The 18,055-nt window shown below is 48.1% G+C and overlaps 1 protein-coding gene across 2 annotated transcripts in view; it reads left to right on the top strand.

Annotated features, from left to right (window-relative positions):
- The window catches only part of USP32 (ubiquitin specific peptidase 32), a 3,569,419-nt gene that overhangs the window by 1,218,296 nt on the left and 2,333,068 nt on the right, over window positions 1–18,055 (top strand). For both annotated transcript variants that reach the window (XM_069615070.1, XM_069615069.1), the window contains exon 13: window positions 10–193. In XM_069615070.1, coding sequence (XP_069471171.1) covers window positions 10–193 — 184 coding nt within the window. The remainder of the gene's footprint in view (window positions 1–9; window positions 194–18,055) is intronic.

The raw sequence follows: 18,055 nt of genomic DNA, 5'->3' as shown, positions 1-18,055 counted from the left end.
CAATTCTAGGATTCCAAGCCTATTGTGATTGAACCCACTTCCATCATGTCCGGGGACAAGAATTCACTAGGAGACACATCTTTGGAGCATGGAGATGAGAGAACGTGTGTCTCAAGTCTTTTCAATTCAGCTGATGAAAGATTTTCAGATAACGTTTCCAGTGCATCAGAAGCCTCCGAGACAACTGGCAGTAGTAAGTGCATAAGAACATTTCCTGTTTTCCTTTTAGATTTTGTCTCGGAGGTGTCACTAAATGTGTTGATTTTAAAGACTCCTACTATAGTCAAGCACCTATGCTTAGAGAGTTACTAGGGGAGGATGATGTTCATAGATGGGCACTTATATGCCAGTTATTTGCCCATGCTACCACCCTCATTGAAAACAGGAATTCGTGATATATGTCACAACAGGGCATGGACAGCATCGGTCATTGGTTCTTTATTGTTATCATTCAGTGCTTGTCATTCAGTGCATACTATTGAATGAAGCTATGTGGTTCCGGATTACCTTCTCTTCTCCAGGTTTAATGTATTTGTGTCAAGCTAATGGGCTGCAGAAGTGGGATGAGTTTATTTTGCTGGGTCCTCTTAACAGCTCTGAGAAATCATAAATCTACCTTTTTATTTGTTCTCTCCCGATGCCTAAAGTTATTGTCTGTTCTGCTATTAACCCTTGTCATCTTGATTGTTTAATGAAAACTAAACATGCATACAGTGATTGAATGTTTTTATTGTGGGAAATGAATGATGGTGCATGTTCTTTTTTTGTTTTTTTGTAAACCTAATGGCAATTTATATTTGAGATGCTGCTTGCAAAATGTTCCATAACCAGGTAACCAGTTATATTTATACTGTATTTTCGTATTTAGCAAGTTTACTTGAAATAAGAAGTGGATTTATATATCATATTGTTTTTTTCACAAGAGTATTTAATCCCATAACCTTTTATCCATATATTTTGTTGTCCATGTTTAATAAAAAAAGTATATACACACACCAATAAAAGGTTGTTTTTCATTAAATTCATTTTAGTGGTGTATGCAAAGAACGCTCATGTATTTTAGATTTAGGGACAGCAAAGCCTTTTTGGTGTGGAATGGCATTTAAGGATGTGGGTTGTGTGTTCTTTGTGTTTATGATCCGTTTTACATATTGCATCACATTAATGTGTGCTGGTGCATAAGAAGTGTATTTTATCTGGCATTTGTATACCTTTCCTAAATATTACATACACATTTGTTTGATAACAACTGAATCCAGTAGATATTACATCTATTTTCAGCTGCTGACATATGTTTTTGTGCATCTCCTGAATTGCTATGAATGGAATTCAGCCCTGCTACAGATATCCTCTGTCGTCTTATTTTCCTTTTTAGTTTGAAGGTGCGGTGGGGTGCCCTGGTGGAAATTTCACTGGAATATCTTTTTTTAGAAAACATTTTTCAAATTAATTGTTTCATACTTGATCTTAGGTCTGGGTGTGGAGCGCAGCAATCACTGTAGGATCTATCTGATTTATTTTATGTATTTATTTATTGTGCATTTTTAAGGCACTTATACAGCAAGTAAATTGCGTTTCAAAGCGCCCACAGGGCAGCAGGGAAGGGAACATGGGAATGAAACTCAAATATAACAGTGAAAGGTAGAGGCGGACCTGCTAGGCCTTCTGAGCATTCACAACGTGCAAGTGCAGAGAGAGAGAGAAGGGATGAGTGAGTGGTGGGGTAAGTACTAGGTGTAACAAGAGGGAAAGTGCTAGGGTGTGAGCAGCTGTAAGTGCTTAGGTGGACTGGTGAGCTGCCAATAAATAAGTGCAGACATGAGGTGGCATAGGCCAGTGGGTGCCTAGGCCAGTTCTGGGAGCGGACGGAGGCTGTAGGCAATTGTGTGTGAGAGACCAGGACCCGGGTGTACACATAAGGGCCCTGTCCCCAATCTCAGCAACTGTGGGGTTTAGCAGAGGGAAGGGAATGAGAAGGTTAAAAGAAAAGTCTTGAGGAGCTTCCAGAATTTGAGTAAATCAGGCTCAAGAGGAAGGGGGAGGATTTTCCATATGAGGGAGCCTGCTGAGGAAAAAGATCGTCCACCAGCTCACTGTTTTGCGAAGCGCTTGACAAACAGAGTTGGTGCTGGAGGAACATAGAGATCTCGAGAGAGAGTATTTACTGAGAACTGGTTGTAGATGGCGTTGTCGCCGTCCCCAGACAGCCTTGTGGATGTTGCAGAGGGATTTGAATTTGATCCTTGCTGCAACCGGGAACCAATGGAGACTTTTTATGGCTGGAGAGATGCGGTCCCTGGGCTCGGGCTAAGGATAAGACTTGCAGCCCTATTCTGGATTAGCTGCAGGGTTCATAGAGAAGAAGAGTGTAGATTAAGGAAAAGGCTATTGCACTAGTCTAGCCTAGAGAGAAACAGAGCTCTAGAGACATTGAGCTTTTGGGGGAAAGTGAGGATGGAGTTGAAAATGGGACTTCTTGGCAAGGTCCTGAATGTGAGGGATGAAGAAGAAGGAAGAGTCGAAGATGACTCCAGTGTTTATGGTTTCAGATGAAGGAGAATGGGGAGAGCCCATAAATGATGGCCAGAGTGAGGGGCAGAAACCGGAAACAGGAGTCCCAATAGGAAGGATCTCCGTCTTGCTGAGGCAGAGATCAATTGAGGTATACCAGGACTGGATGGCCGATAGGCAGTCAAGAATGATGGAGGAAGTAAGGAGAGGATCAGAGGGAACTTTGTAGAAGAGTTGTGTGTCATCCGCATAGCACTGGAAGTTTGGGGAGATGGTGGAAAAGAGGTGTGCAAGCAGAGCAAGATAGGCGTTTAAGAGCAGGGGCAATGGTTGGAGCCCTGGGCGACAGCACAGGTGGAAATAGGGGTGGGAGAGGAGAAAGAGCCAAGAATAACCTGGGCCGGACAGTCACTGAGGAAGGCGGTCAGCCAGTCCAGTGCCCGCTCAGAGATAGCTAGGGTAACGTGGAGCTGTTTTATGAGGATGGAGTGGTTGACTGTATCAAATGTAGAGGCGAGATCAAGTCGAATGAGAACAGCTGGAGAGTTGGAATCAAGAGATGCGCGCAGTTCCTCGCGGGTGTTCAGAAGAGCAGTTTCCTTGCCTCTGGATGCTCGGAATCCAGATTGAAGGTCGTGGAGGCAACCAACCAGTTCAGTGTGCTGAGTCAGTTGGGGGAAGACTAACTTCTCCAAGAGCTTTCAGAGGAAGGGGGTGATAGATATGGGGCGGTAGTTGGCTGGACAAGACGCGTCTGCAGAAGGTTTTTTCAGGAGGGGGCGTAGAAGGGAGTGCTTGAGGGAGTAGGAGAAAGATCCAGTAGAAAAAGAGTGGTTGCTGAAATCAGCAAGTGCAGGGGAAGCAAGCCAATATTGTCCTTAATGGTTCTGGAGGAGCAGGGGGAAACCTGTTTGGAGGAGACCTTCATGGAGCAGACTACTCTGGTGACCTCATCAGGTGCGATAGGAGAGAAGCAGGAGAGAAAAAGGCAGAGGGAGGATGGGAGGCCGTAAGAGGCAAGTGGGATGGGGGGAACGCAAGGGTGCTCGGATGTCCTGAGTTTTTGCAGTGAAGTCTGTGGACAGTGAGTTGCAGAGGGCCTGGGACGGAAGAGGTGAGGAGGAGACTGCGGAAGGGTTGGCTAGTGCCCTGCAGATTTCAGAGTTTAACCGTGTTGTTGGATGCGCCTGAGATGCAAGCCTGGATGGGGGCCTGTTTCTTGGCGCGGATGGAGAGTCTGTTTTGCCTTTGGATCAGGCGACCGGCCAGTTTGGCAGAGGGTGAGCCTGAGGTCTCCCATCTCCGTTCCGCAGCTCTGCACTTGGGTTTCAGGGCTGCAAGTTAGTAGTTGTACCAGGTGTTACGTTTGGAGGCATGTTACAGACGGATCCTCATGACTGGGGCAAGAATGTCAAGAATATTAGTGATGGCAAGATAGAGGTTGCTGAGAGCAGGAGAGAGTCAGCAGTGGGGGGAAAGTGGGGGTTGAAAGTAGATGCAAAGGCAGCAGATGATGCTCATTTGAGCAGACGGATGTTCTTGAATGAGGTTTGCAGGGCGGGGAGAGGTGCGGTTGGAGGGAGGAGAGGACCCAGGTTAGAGGAGAGAATGGTCTGACCAGGTGAGTGGGGTTATCAGTGGGTAGGCGAGTGAAAGATCAGTGTGGATGAAGTCATCAAGAGAGTGTCCAGCCAAGTGGGTAGGACCGGAGGGGAGAATGGTGAGGGAGAGCGAGGTGCACAGGTCATGGAAGAGAGTGGATGCCGTGATGGAGGAGTTGCTAGGGCTCACCACCAATACTGTCTCACAGTGCGGATGGGGCAACCGTCTGGGATATACGACTTGTTTGTAGCTGACGAGTACTTCCTACCAATGTAGCCCTCTGTTGTGTCGAAATGAAAAGCAGAGGGATCTATTAGTCGGAAGCTGGGACACTTAGCGAGGGCATGCTGGGTGTGGAGGAAAGAAGACTTGATTAGTAATACTGCTTGATTTCTGGAAGTCAACCCACAAAAGAGACCAGGGAAATCAACCTCACAATGGGTGAAAGAACCGGGCAGTGTAGTGGGCCTGGTGAGAATAGCGCACCTTGTTACCTCCCAGTGGATGGAGGTCACCTGAAACAATACAAACCCAGACCGAGTAAGGAACAGGAGTAGGGCAGCAAGGCACAAGTAACAATGGAGAAAGAAGTGTCCTTACCAGAGTAGTGGAATGTCCTGAATGCAAGTAAAGCAGCAAGGACCTACCGCGATAGCACAAGAACGCCTAGATAGATCCTGCACACAAGCGTCTCTAGTCCGTGTGTACCAGAAGCCCCCTGTTGAGAGCTGTACGGATAGTCCCGAGCGCGTGATAGGCCAAGTGGCTGAGAAGGAGTCCGCGGTGAGACGCAGTAGACAAAAGGATCTGATGGCAGGTTAAGACAGTCCGGAAGGTAGATGGGGTCGGGCAGTGGAGCGGGAAGCGGGAATCCAATTCGGAAGGCGAAAGCAGTCTGCTGAGCAAGCTGGGACGGGTAAACGTGCGGGCAGCAGAAGTCCAAATCACCACACAAAGCAGTCCGTTTAAGTAGGCAGGGTCGATATTTCATCAGACGGTAAACGAGGCAGATAGGGTCAGGCAAAGATGAAGTCCAGAAAAATGGAGCACCGAGTCGAAATACAGGAAAACGCAATGTCAGGCAACAACACGGAAGTCAGGAGCAACTTCAATTAGAAGCGCCGGATTGCCAGAGAAGGCAGTCTTTATTCTTTTTGTGTCACGTGACCGGGAGAAGTGTGCTTTCCTCGAGCACAGTGACGTGCAAGGAAGGGCTTCCACTGTCGCCACGGCAACTGCCAGCGTGCAAGGAGCAGCGCTTTTTGCCTATGCAAGGATTGTAAAGAGAAAGGTCGGGAACAAGGTACCAAGTGTTTGGGCGGGTTTATGACCTTAGATAGCAAATCAGCTGGCACATGTGCAACCCCAGGAGTCCGGGGACGCAATTCCTGACGGGAGTCAAGATGGATGTTGAAATCGCCAATGAGAAGGAGTTTAGAGGTGGTTGTGAGGAAAGAGCAGGAAAAATCAGCCAAGGCCGAGAGGAATATGGTGGTAGTCAGGTGGCCTGTAGATATGGAGTGCCAACAAGAAAAAGTTGTCCCCTTTCCCATTAAAAGGATTTGAAATAGAGCCCCTCCTTACACGAGTGGGGACACAAACCTGTTCCTTCCTTGTCCTTACTTATATCGTCACATACTATTAGACAAGGGGACTAATAAAGAACTCGTCACATTTCTTTGTGTTGGTCAAAGTCTGTGTCTGCTAGTTGGGACAGTTTTGGCCAAACATCTAGTAATGTGAGCTCTGTGTGTGCCAAACAAGAGTTAAAGAAATGACAAAATCAATACAGAACAGATATATATTACAAAGGCAATTTATATAGTCAAAGTGTGAGATGCAGTAACACAAATTTACAGTGACACATGTATTCAATGTGAACAGAAAAACAAAATATAAATATATTTCACTTGCAATTCTCAGTGCAAAATTCCATGATCTAAGAAAGAAGGAACATATATACAGCCCTAGTTGGTTGCAATTACATATTTACAATAGCATAAATAAAATCAATACAATCATAAGAATGTTGAAAATTCCCCATGGTTTCTGTGGAGCAATCTCCTATAAGATTTGCAATTGAGCAGGGTTTGTGGACTAAATAATTTCTACATGTAAACAAGCTAATCTTGTGTTGTTTTCACCGTTTCTTGTAGTCCCTAAACTCAATTTCTCAGACTGACCTTTATGGTCTGGGTCTTTGGACTATAGGGATATCTCAAAAGGTAGCCAACGTGTTCAAATAAAGGTTGGTTGACACACTGCTAGAAGAAAGAGTTGGAAATAGTATGTCCATAGTCATCGTCTGTATGCTGACTAGTGTGTACACGTTTCGGTGCATGTGTGTACTTATAGTACAGGGTACCTTCTTCAGGGCGTCCAGTGAGCAGACCCTGTTTACAAATTAAGGAAAGAAAAAGAAAGAAGTGTGAGAGTTCCTCATGTTTGTTAATCGCTGCTAGTTCAGCTTATGTTTTATGAGTGTAGTTACCGGCTGTGCTTGAAGTGTAGTCGGTAGCAGGATCCCAAATCCCCTGGGGAATCCGAGTTGAGTAGGGCACTTGCGCAGGGCAGGCGGCAGAAATCCGTTTGGTGCAGACTGTGGACGGTGAGATAGCTTCCTTGGTTTGTGTGCCCATCCGTCCAAGCAGGTGGTGCTATGTTATAGCATGGCAAGATTTTGGAGGGGGGTTGAGGGAGGGATGAACAGAGAAAGAGAGCGCGAGTGAGCTGCCAAATACCCAGCATGTATTCCAAACATTGCTAGCTGTGTATGCTTATCATTACAAAGCATGATCACCTCGCTGTGTGTGGTCTCTGATCGTAGACCTATTCCTTCCCTGTAGGCGGATGGCCATCTTGTGGTTGGTGCGGAAGAGGTGGGGGGGGCTCTTCTCAGCAGGACCTTCCTCTGGTAGGCAGTGGATGCCTGTCTGTGAGAGAAACATCGTCTCAGGGAATGCACTACAGTACTTACATGGCAGTGGGTCTAGGCATGTAGGAGGGTGAATTAGTGCAGCATTGAGCCAGGTGGACGAGCACCAAGTGTGTATGTCACTCTCTCCCGTGGGTGTGTGCTCAGGGACCCCGTGCGGTTGAGGACGTAAGGGGGCAGTAGATGTGGTTCTGCTATGGTTCCCCTCTATGTCCCCTTGTATGGTGCTGGTAAATCATAACCCATGCATCCCGTGTTTCAAATCTTTGTACGTGGTCCGCAGAGGAAAGAAGCCTCTCTAGATCTGCTTGCCTTACTGGTTGTTCTATGCTCCCTTGGATATTGCTGTTCCTCCGGGTGTGACCTGGTTCGAAGGGAAACTGCGCGGGTTGGTCTAGTGTGAGGGACGCCGGCAGGTAGTTATGGTAACCTCTGTATCGAGCCCTACACTGGTTGGTGCAACGTGTGTGGCCGGGAGGCGCGGGTTGCAGCGTGCTTCCTGACTGGCTGTGCGGTGAAGTCTGGGAAACAGACCACGCCCTGGCTGTGAGTTCCTTGGGCGGGTCAGGGCTCGCTTGGGTAACGTAGTCCGTGCGGCCGCGTTGTCTTATGGTAACGTAGCTGAGTGTGACTAGATGCAAATTGGTGTATCAGATGCATGTGCTAGACGTTGGGTAGAAAAAAGGAAAAAGGAATAAATCGAGTTGTGGTTACGCCTCCCCTCTTTGGAAGCGCCTGTGTGTCTGTGGTCTTAGATGGGTGTAGGTTTATGTCGGGATAGCGAAATGGCTGTGGGTTAGTCACCCGGGCAGAGAGCAGTCCCCGATAGCACTGTCAACCATGATGGGGAGTGGCCTATCGCCTGAAAGTAATCCCATAGATTCGCAGACTATGTTCATAATGGGGTGTATGCACTTTTGCCTACGTCGCTATGCGATGTGGTGTGCATAGGGATGCCTGCTAGTGTGGTTGCAGTATATAGGTGGAGGAGTGGGATCACATTGGAGGATCTTGGTGTGTGGCTTAGATCCTTTCATATGCTAGGTTGAATCCCATAGATGCTGTGGGATCAATGCAAGCTGGGTTAGAAGGACTCGTTTAGGCAATTATGATACGTGTCCAAACGGTGTATCCATCTTGACTCTCTGTGCATTAAGTTTTTAGATATTCAGGTCCTCCTTTCACCTTCTCCAGTACCCACCAGGTAAGGTCATTAGGTGTGTGCCTTACTTCAATATAGTGGGTGACCAGTGGGGCTGTTAAGTTCTTACATCTAATGCGCGAGCAGTGTTCTGATATTCTCAAATTGACTGCCTGCGTAGTTTGGCCCACGTACTTAAGCCCACATGGGCACTGGATGCAGTAGACTACACATTCAATCTTACAATTGGTGAGATCTCGTAAGGTCCATTTGCGTTGGCCTATTTTGAAAGATTTTAGTTTGATGGTGAACTTGCACGCCACACAATTGCCACATGGGTGATGTCCTTGTAGGGGGTCGTAATGATCTTTGCGATTGTTGTCTCAAGTCTGGTTGAAAGAGGGAATGTACCAGAGTTTCTTTTATGTTCTTCCCTCGTTTATATGCAAAACGCGGTGGTGGATCATCCGGTAGGTTTAGTTTGGCTATGTGCCAATGTCTCCGTATTGTTTTCTTTAATTTGTGATGTGTGTATTCCATGGGTGGTCACACATGTGATGCGATCCTCTTCCTCTTCATCTTGCCTGGTTTGGTTGTTCTGTTCCAAAAGTGTGTCTCTGTTTGTGTTTAGGGCTCTTTTGGCTGCCTGCTTGATTGCTGATTCTGGGTACCCTCAGGTTTTTAGTCTGTTGGTAAGGTCTTTTGAGTGTTTTTTTAAATCTTCTTTGGATGTACAGTTCCTCCTTATTCGTAAAAACTGTCCATACGGTAAGTTGGCTTTGGTGTGACTGGGGTGATTGCTTGTGTGATGTAGTAGAGTGTTCCGGTCAGTCGGTTTTCGGTGCAGGTCGCATTCTAGTTTTCCATCCTTGTGCCGGATAATCAGGTCCAAAATGTGATTTGGTTGGTACTGTGTTCCATAGTAAATTGGATATCCGGATTGCATGTATTTAAACATTGCCAGAATTGTAGTAGGTTTGTCAGGTCTCCTCGCCAGATAAAGATGACATCATCTATATATCTGAACCAGGAGGTCACATGTGCCCTCCACTGGTTCGTATGGGATAATACATGTTGTTCTTCAAAGGTGGCCATGTATAAAATCGCCATACTCGGGGCGAAGGCTGCCCCCATCGCCGTTCCTTTTGTTTGCAGATACATCTGGCCATCAAAGGTAAAACAATTCCTTGTCAGGGCTATGGTCATCAGTTTGAGAATTAAGTTAGTCGGGACCCTTTTTTGTAACAGGTTTTTGGTGAGCCACTCTCGTATGCACTCAATGGCCACCTCTTGTGGGATGTTAGAATATAGAGCTTTGATGTCCCTTGTTACCAAAATCTCAGTTTCTGGGTTGAAGTCTTTTCCCTCAAAGATGTTGATGGTGTGCTTGGTGTCACCATGATATGTGTTGGTTTGCATGTTCAGGGGTTGTAGAAAAGTAGAAAAGTATCTACAAATTTGCACAGGGGTTCCAGAATCGAGCCACATCCTGACACTATTGGTCGACCCGGTGGATTTATGGGGTCTTTGTGTATTTTGGGTAGTGCGTAGAAGCAGGGTGTGCGACCCCCCCCCCCCTTCCTGATCAGAAATGCAGATTCTTTTTCAGTCACCCAATCTCTTTGCATTGTAAAATCAACTATTTCTGCAATTTCTTGTTCCAGGTTTTTAGAGGGATTGGTGCAGAGAGTGGAGTAGCATTCTCTGTCATCCAGTATTGTGAGTACCATCTGTTTGTATTGGATTATTGACATAATGGGCCTCATTACACGGACGGCGGTGGACCAAGGTGCTATTAGCACCTTGGTCCATGCTGGTAAAATACCGGCACCGCCTTGGTGGAAAGGGGAATTACCGCCCTATTCCAAGGTTGGTGGGGCGGTAATCCCCCTTCCCCCATTGCCCTTCCCCATTCCCATTTTTCCCCATAGGGCATAATGAGAATGGGGAAGGCGCTAATTACGGCGCCGCAAATTGCGGTACCGTAATTAGCTCCCTGGTCCCTTTGCGGGTTGGTTTTTAACGCCTGCAAAAAGCAGGCGTTAAATTCTCCAACCCGCAAAGGGACCTTGTAGTAAGGCGGTAAGGGTTTACCGGTACCGGTAAACCCTTACCGCATACCGTGTAATGAGGCCTAATGACTATAGCCCCTCCTTTATCCGCTGGTTTTATTATTATACCTTTATTACTCTGGAGTTGTTTCAGGGCTTGTTTCTCCTTCCGAGTAAGGTTGTGCTTGGGTTTCACTTTCCTTGTTTTCAATTTCTCTAGATCTTTAAGGATACACTTTTCAAAGGTTAACAGTTCCGGTGGTACTTGATTGTCCATAGCGGTGAAGGTGGATTGTGCATGTAGACCTGTGTCTGCCACTTATTCCTGTGTGTTTTGCTTGTGTTCTCTGAAAAAGGTCCGGAGTCTGACCTTTCGTAAGAATATTCGAACCTCCATTTCCAAATCATAGCAGTCTGTTTAACCGGTACGCACGTCAGCCCTTTCTTAAGAAAATGTTTTTGTTCTTGGGTAAGTTATATACCTGTCAGGTTGAATATTGGGGTGGTTGGGATCTCGTTCTGTGGTGTCAATATCTCGGTCTCCTCCTGCGTGGTCTGGTGCCGGGTCTGCCTCCTCTGGGGGGTGGGCCCCATTGTGGGGGTCCCCATTGTACGTTGCCAAAAGGTGGTCCTCCTAAAAAAAGGAAATAACTGAGGTGGTGGATAGGGGTAATTGGGTTGAGGTTGTTTGGCCTGCTGTCTATGTCATCTGATGATGACCCACTGCTGGAGCCTGAAAAATGTACCCCTCTTCGTCGGTTCCTCTGGGTTCTTGCCATTGACGAGCCTGGTGATGATGAGCCGGGTGATCCTCCCTGGTTGGTGTTTGGGATGTAGTTGTCCGCAGTATAAGAATAAACTACTTCTAGTTGGAAGTCCTTAAATTCTTTTTGAAGTTTTTTCATCTTCCTGTTTAGAGTTGCGTTTTTGAAGTCCTCAAACGGTTTTTGGAGGTCGGTTATTATGTTTTTCGCATCTACAATTGTATTGTCTTCTTGGAATGTATTCTCTTCTGTGTCCAATTCTAGTTGCATTTGATTACTTTTTCGCTGCGCTGTGGTGATCGTCATTACCATGAGGTCACGACTGCATTTTGTGGCAATGAAGCTGAAATTGGTTACATATTCTTTGTCGTCCAGAAACAGACAGGGTGTATTCTTTACAACTGGTCCTGTGGGTATAATGCTGGCCCTTAAATATTCTCGCAAGAAGTGAGCATGCAATTCTGTACGGAATGTTCTCTTTTTTAGACGTAGGATGCTATTGCGCGTGTTGTTTGGATTTGCTGGAGGGTTGTTACCTGCTATATCAAAAAAGGAAGGTCCAGATAGTGTCCTGGATCTGTTGTTCAGTGGAGTTTAAGTTCGCGTTTTCTGCCATACCTGAAGGGGATAATCTAGGGTGTCCTGTGCTTGTGTCCACTCCCGACCAGGATATGCCCAGAGGGAAGCAAAGTGGGTCTTGGGGTCTTGGGAGAGCCTGTAGATATGGAGGCAATAGTCAGAAAGGAGGTGGGAGAGATGACCAACTTGCAAATGAGGCTCTCGAAGGAAGAATAAGGCTGGGTGGATATGAGGGTGAAAGGGACCCACTCAGGGCAGATAAGAACCGGCTGCCCGGTTAGGGCGAGGCTTGCAGATGATCTTGTAGCCATCAGGGAGAAGGGAGTCAAAAGCAGTGACTGAGCTGGGGTTGAACCACGTCTCGGTAATAGCAAGGATATCGAGGTCAAGGTCTTCAAGGAGGAGGCAGATGTCGGCAGAGTGTTGGATGGCAGAACGAACATTAAGCGTGCCTAGATGCAGAAGGTCTCCACCTTTTGAAGGTTTTCCGAGGATGGATACAGGGGCGTGGTACACCGTCGGAGGGGGGTGGGCAGAGAGAGAGGAAGATGGATTAGCAGGAGTGAGGAGGAAGTTAATGAGGGACGTAAGGCGCTGATGAAAGAGGAGGAGGAGTTTGGGTGTACGATCCTGAACCAAGATAGTTCCAATGTGATAGTTTAATGATACACTTGGACGATGGGAAGCCCGTTAAGAGAACTTCCCATTTAGTGCCATCATTAGTGGGTGAGGATGTAGGAGGAGAGAGAGTAGAGATGAGATGGATTCAATAGATCTGGTGAGGGGACAGAAAAGAGGATCACAGTACAGATCTGTCTGGATGTTGCGCTGACATAGGTGTCTGCTATATTTAGGCCAGGGTAAGTGGTCAGGATATCTTTTTTTTAAGCTTTCTTCCATACCTTGTGAGAGAGGGGAGATAGGTGATGATGCAGCAGTTGGAGAAGATGGGGGAGATGGTGTGTGCCATAGGGGCGGTGGAGGATAGTAGGAAGAAAGCGGAGGGGGCTGCAGAGCACAATCTAAGCACAGACTCACCAGGTGGCCTAGTTGCCAAGGCAAACAAGAACAGAGATGCACTGGGAATACTTTAGTACCTCATGTTAGGCAGAAACCTGTGCAGTTCCCTCTGAGACCACTGCAAAAGATATAAGACTACAGATGGTTGGCAGTAAACCCAATTGGTAGCAGTCTGTACCACCCAGATTTACCTGGTAGCTATGGCTGAGCAGTCAGACTTCTCTCAGGAAGAGTTAGGCAGTATACAGAGTATTCACAATAGGTCAAAAGAACACAGTAGAACAAGCAAACACTGACCAGAGCTTGATGTAAAAGAGAGATAATTATTTATTTAAAAACACATCTAGTTAAACACACTGGCACTAATATCAAGCAGGTCAAAAACATTGTCACTAAAAGATATACACTCCCTTCAACGATTATTAGACAAATCTTAAGTAAAGCAACACTTATTTTCAGACAGCAGTGAGCGCTTAACGCAGATGGCACTCTAATCAATCGGTTTAAGAGGGAGAGAAAGGCAGAGCAAAGATAGAAACAGATCCCAACACTTTCGGAGAACGCAGTAGGAGAAGAAGGCAGGTTAAAACCGTAAAGATAAAGTTAAAAAGGCCGGACCCACTTTAAGAGGCTCCGGACGAAATGTGCCCAAGGTCACACGGTTGAAAGTGCACAAAAGTCTCGCAAAAGGTTCAGAAAGAGTTGGACCAAAAGAAAGTGACCAGTTAGATGGTCAAGGCGGCCAGCCCAGTCCAGAAGGTTAAGGGTTTATTGTTACATTGTAGCAATCTTTAGAAAGGGATGCCTGGCGACACGGTACCTTAAAATGGTGAGAACGCTCCAGCGGGGGCAGTTGTTCCTGGCAGCGGGTGCAAGTCGATGCTTCGTCCGGGGGAAGCGAGGATCTCGTTGTGGAGGAAAACAGGAGTCCGTTGCACTGCCAGGGAAGAAACCAGCCGCTGAGTTCTCAATTAAAAGGAGCGGTCCTTTTATTCGCGGTCCAGTGGTAAGTGGCTATCCGGTTGCCGGGATGCTTGGCACGGGCAATTCGACTACGAGACATCCTGGGATGCGAGAAAAGAAGGTAAACTGGTTGTGCCCAGCAGTCAAGGGACGAAGACTCTCCAGCAGGGAGATCTTCTCTGTCGTTGGGAAGTGGTGAGTCGGTTCAGCAGGGCTCCACCGGTGGTGTCGTCGTAGCAGGTCAGCTCATCTTCTCCCGCGTCAGATTTTCAGGTCCTGTGGCGACTTCTGAAGTTCCAGTCCCCAAAGCCCTGCTTTTATGCAAAAAAAACCCCCATTCATTCAGCCTAGCTGTCAATCAAACATGCTAAGTGGTGAGCGGGGTGGCACACCACTTGGGCCAATCACTCAAGAGTGCGACTTGGGTTGGCAAGGAAACTTAGTCCAAGGTGCCTAAACCCCCTGTGGTACCCAGACAGAGTGGCACCACTTTGGAGGGCTTCTGTGTAGAAGCCCACCAAAAGTGGAACAAAGGGCTCGACCTTTGGTTTGGAGTTAGAGGCGAACACAAACGCCATTTTTTAAAATACCAACCGGTGGATTAATATTAAATAAATAAACCAGCGGTATGTTAGAGGCTATGTTAAAAAAAGTATTAGCCTCGAACAATGGGAAAATCCCATAGAGAGATATTCGCGGTTGAATATAAAAAGTAGTTTCCACTGCCACCAGCCAAAACTCGACGAGGGGGGACGGGACAGTGCCCCCTCGAACAGACCCAGGGGCTATCGAATTGCCCCTACCAGTACGTCCACAATATGATGGTTTACACTGGTTCTGTTAGTAATTTGGGACTAGTAAAGCCAATGGTGACTTTACATGCCCTGGGAGACAGTAGTAGGTCCCAGGGTATGGAGTCTATGTTTGGGGGTCACTATGACACCCCGGTGTTACTGCACGGAGGGTGCTGTGTAACACACATAGAAAAAACACATGAGACCCTATGGAGTAAAAGACCCCATAGCCCATAAAACACATTAACATTCAAAGGAACACCACAAATCATGTCCAAGAGTGGGAGAAAGAGTGTCACTCTTGGCAGGAGAAAAAAAACAAACTCCAAAGAAATCCAGCAAAGCTGCTGGTGGACTCACTAGGTTAGGAAATTCAGCCTAAACAGAGAATTCTCCCTAACACCTCAGATGGGTGCAGAGAAGTTAAAAACACACACCAGGATTCAAATTTGCGAAAATAGACACAAAGCAATGCAAAAAGGGTTTCAAAGATGTTAAACACAAACACCAGGTTCGGCCGTCATGGGGCGTGGATGGAGGCAGCCTAAGCGTACTCCTCTGTCATCTGGACCCCAAAATACTGAGTGTGCCCTCACTCTAACCCCTCCCCCCACCCACAGGAGAGGCGAGACAGGTATTCAGGGATCAGGGACTCCGCGAGTCATGCCTGACCACAAAAACAGTGCGAATCGGCCATGTACCGCCGAAGATCTGCCGGTTATGATACGTCGTGTGAAAATGAAAGTGGAATCCCCGGCGAGGAGCGGGACCGAGGGAAGAAGCCAGCGCACATTCAGACTTAGCTCTGGGAGGAAACCGGCATCTGCCCGCGGTGCGGCCCGCTCTGAGGGACACAACCTGGGCAGCTCATGGACCAGAGGACCGCTCTCCGGTGGAGCAGCAACTAGAAAGCAGGCTCCAGCCTGCAACAGTGGGGGCAACGACATGTGGGGGATGTCTGAAGGTCAGGAGGGGGCAAATCTGATCCACCAGAGCTCCACCATAAACGCCTGAGAGCTGGGGTGACCGTATGCAAGGTGAGAGGCAGCTGTGGGACTAGGGGGTGATTTACCAAGCGGCCCCCCTTGCCGCTCTACAGGGACTTTCCACTGAGAATACCAGCAAGTGACGATTGAAACCCCCACACCATGAGGCCCTGCAGCTGAGGCTACACTGGGTTCCCTTCTCGAAGGACCTTACGGAAGGTGAGGGTCCTGGACTGAGGGGCGTGAGTGGGGGGCAGGGCTGGGTGGGGGCTTTAAAATGTGCATCTTGGTTTTGGCAATGCATGCTTGAAAACATTTTCAAGATGACAGGAGGCTGGTGGACTCTGAGGTGCAAGGGTGGTTTGACACGGGAGGTTACTATGGCTGTCACGACTAAAGGGAGCAGGGGTGTGATGATCTACGGGTATGTACACTGAACACCAAAGTTCTTAACTCACCGGCCAAGAGGTTGCTGGTTGCAATGAAATTTATAAGGTCTGGAATGGAGTAACCTAACTATCTCCTGTATGGGGTGCCTGAACGCACTTTAAATGGTTGTTCTCCCGAGGATTCCAAATGCTGCCGATTCAGAAACAGGACCTTTTCTCCAAGGTCACCAGGAGCACCCTTCTGCAGTTCCTCTGGCAGGGGAAGAATCCCAAGGTTTCTAGTGAGGTGCTGAGTCTCCCCAAGGATAGCGGAGGCGTGGCATTCCAGATATAAACATGTATTACAAAGCCACCCAGCTTAGGGTATGATTTCACATCTTAGACAAAGGGGAGATCTGCAATGGGTGGGTTTGGACAACCTCTAGCTAAGTCCGGCCACGGTGGGAGAATGGTTGTGGGTCCCCAGGGCAAAGCTACTGCGTAGTATACGGGTGTGGTGCTGGAAATGCATTGGAGGGACAGGGCCTCCGTATCCTTGTCCTTTACTGCTTTTTATCGTGTGTTCTGTCATTTTTTCCGTGCATGAGTTCGTGTAGGACTCCTGGCGGTGCAGCTCTCTCTCTTTTGGTTTGGTGAACAGACCCATGGGATACCCTTATGGCACCAATGGGTAGGGGTGCAACCCTGTGCCCCTAGTGTATGTTTTTGGGCACCTGTGTGTGACCCACAGAGCAGGTTACGGGCTGGTGGCAGCTCCGTGCTGAAATGACTGGTGCCCTGAACGTCCTCCATTTTGGGATGCCCAGGCCCTGTCATTGGAATCAGTAGATTCCGGATGGAGACAAAATGGCCCCCATGGCCTCTTGTCTTCCATCACCTGTTACTTAGATCTTCCCAAAGTCCTAGGAAGCCCTGCCTCTGTCCCTTCCCCCTGACTGGCTGTTGGGTGGAAGTTCCATATATGGTAGTGTGGGGGAAGTGCCAACCAGACTGGCTGGAGCCTTCTCAACGACCGTATGTTGTGGGTACGCCTTTGGGTGGGCCTGGGTGAATGGAGTGTGTGACGAGTACGCATTATATGTTGTGGGTGTCTAGTATCTGGTGTTTGACACAATGGTTGAGACAGCCCTTGCCGAAACCGGTAGGAATGCAGCTTGGAGTGTTGAATGGCTCCATACTTGTCCCAATACACATAACTTGTTGTTAGTGTCTGGAGAGAAGTGAATGGCTTGAATGCACTGTGTGCCTGATTGGCAGCCTGCATGAATGCCCGTAGTCGTGATTGGATGCTTGAGTATGACCCAGCGGAATGAATGGGAGATCAACAGTATATCTGGGGACCTCTTACTGCTAGGAATCGTGTTCAGAAGCTGAAGTCCACTACGACGAGTAACTGAAGCTTGATCTTGAAGCCCTGCTGGACGAGAAGAATTACTGTTGCTCTCCTTCGCAATCTGAAAGTTGCTGTGCCTTAAGGACTGACCCAGAGAGGACCTGGTAAGGCGCCCTCTTCCCGAGCTACGAGGGACCATCGTGCACAGCTGATCTTTGCCTAAACTCCCAGGTTGACAGACCTCCGACAGGCTGCCGACCCGATACGGGGATTGCTGCGGAACTCCAAGGAGAAGCACCCGGACTGTTGTCCGCCACTGTCGACGACCGTCGTCGCCGTGCTCCCGTTGCCTTAGAACTTCATTGATCCAAGGACGCTCACGTCCGCATCGTCGCCGCTGTATCCTGCTGGAGAAGGCCTGACCGTCGACGTGCCGAGAAGCATCCACCGGTGGGTTTCCCACCACCCAAAGACCACAGAGACGCTGACGACTCGACGCCCTTGCTGGGCCACAGTTCTTCAGCTCTTTCCGGTCCAGAACTATCAACACCGAGGTGCCCCGCACGCCTCTTCTTTGCAGGACGTTTACGTTTCCCCGTCAATGAGCACCGCTAGAAATGACGCAGCCACTTCACCGTCGTTGCTCGAGCTGTTCTTCGTCGGACGTTCGATGACCCGTGAACCCTGCCTGAAAGGGAGAACACTCAAGAAGGGCCGTCGATTCCCCGACGTGGAACGCTACAACGCCAAGGTACTTTGGGGTTGCAGAACTATTGGAAAGTCTAGTGTGAGCGATATATGGACTGGGCTTGCATCTTTCTTCTACAGGTTGCTCAGGTGGGGGGGGGGATCTCCACACAGAGCTGTGTTTAACGGTAGTTACCAGTATTCTGCCTATTGCTCAACCATCTTGCTTTCCTTCCTCTCTCTACTGCTGGTTTCCTTTTTATTTTGATCTGTGTGTCATTCTGACCGTATGCACTTTAA

Source organism: Ambystoma mexicanum, chromosome 9 (genome assembly GCF_040938575.1).
Source record: "Ambystoma mexicanum isolate Mex_15411 chromosome 9, UKY_AmexF1_1, whole genome shotgun sequence".
NCBI lineage: Eukaryota > Metazoa > Chordata > Amphibia > Caudata > Ambystomatidae > Ambystoma > Ambystoma mexicanum.
This window is presented reverse-complemented; position numbering and strand designations above follow the sequence as displayed.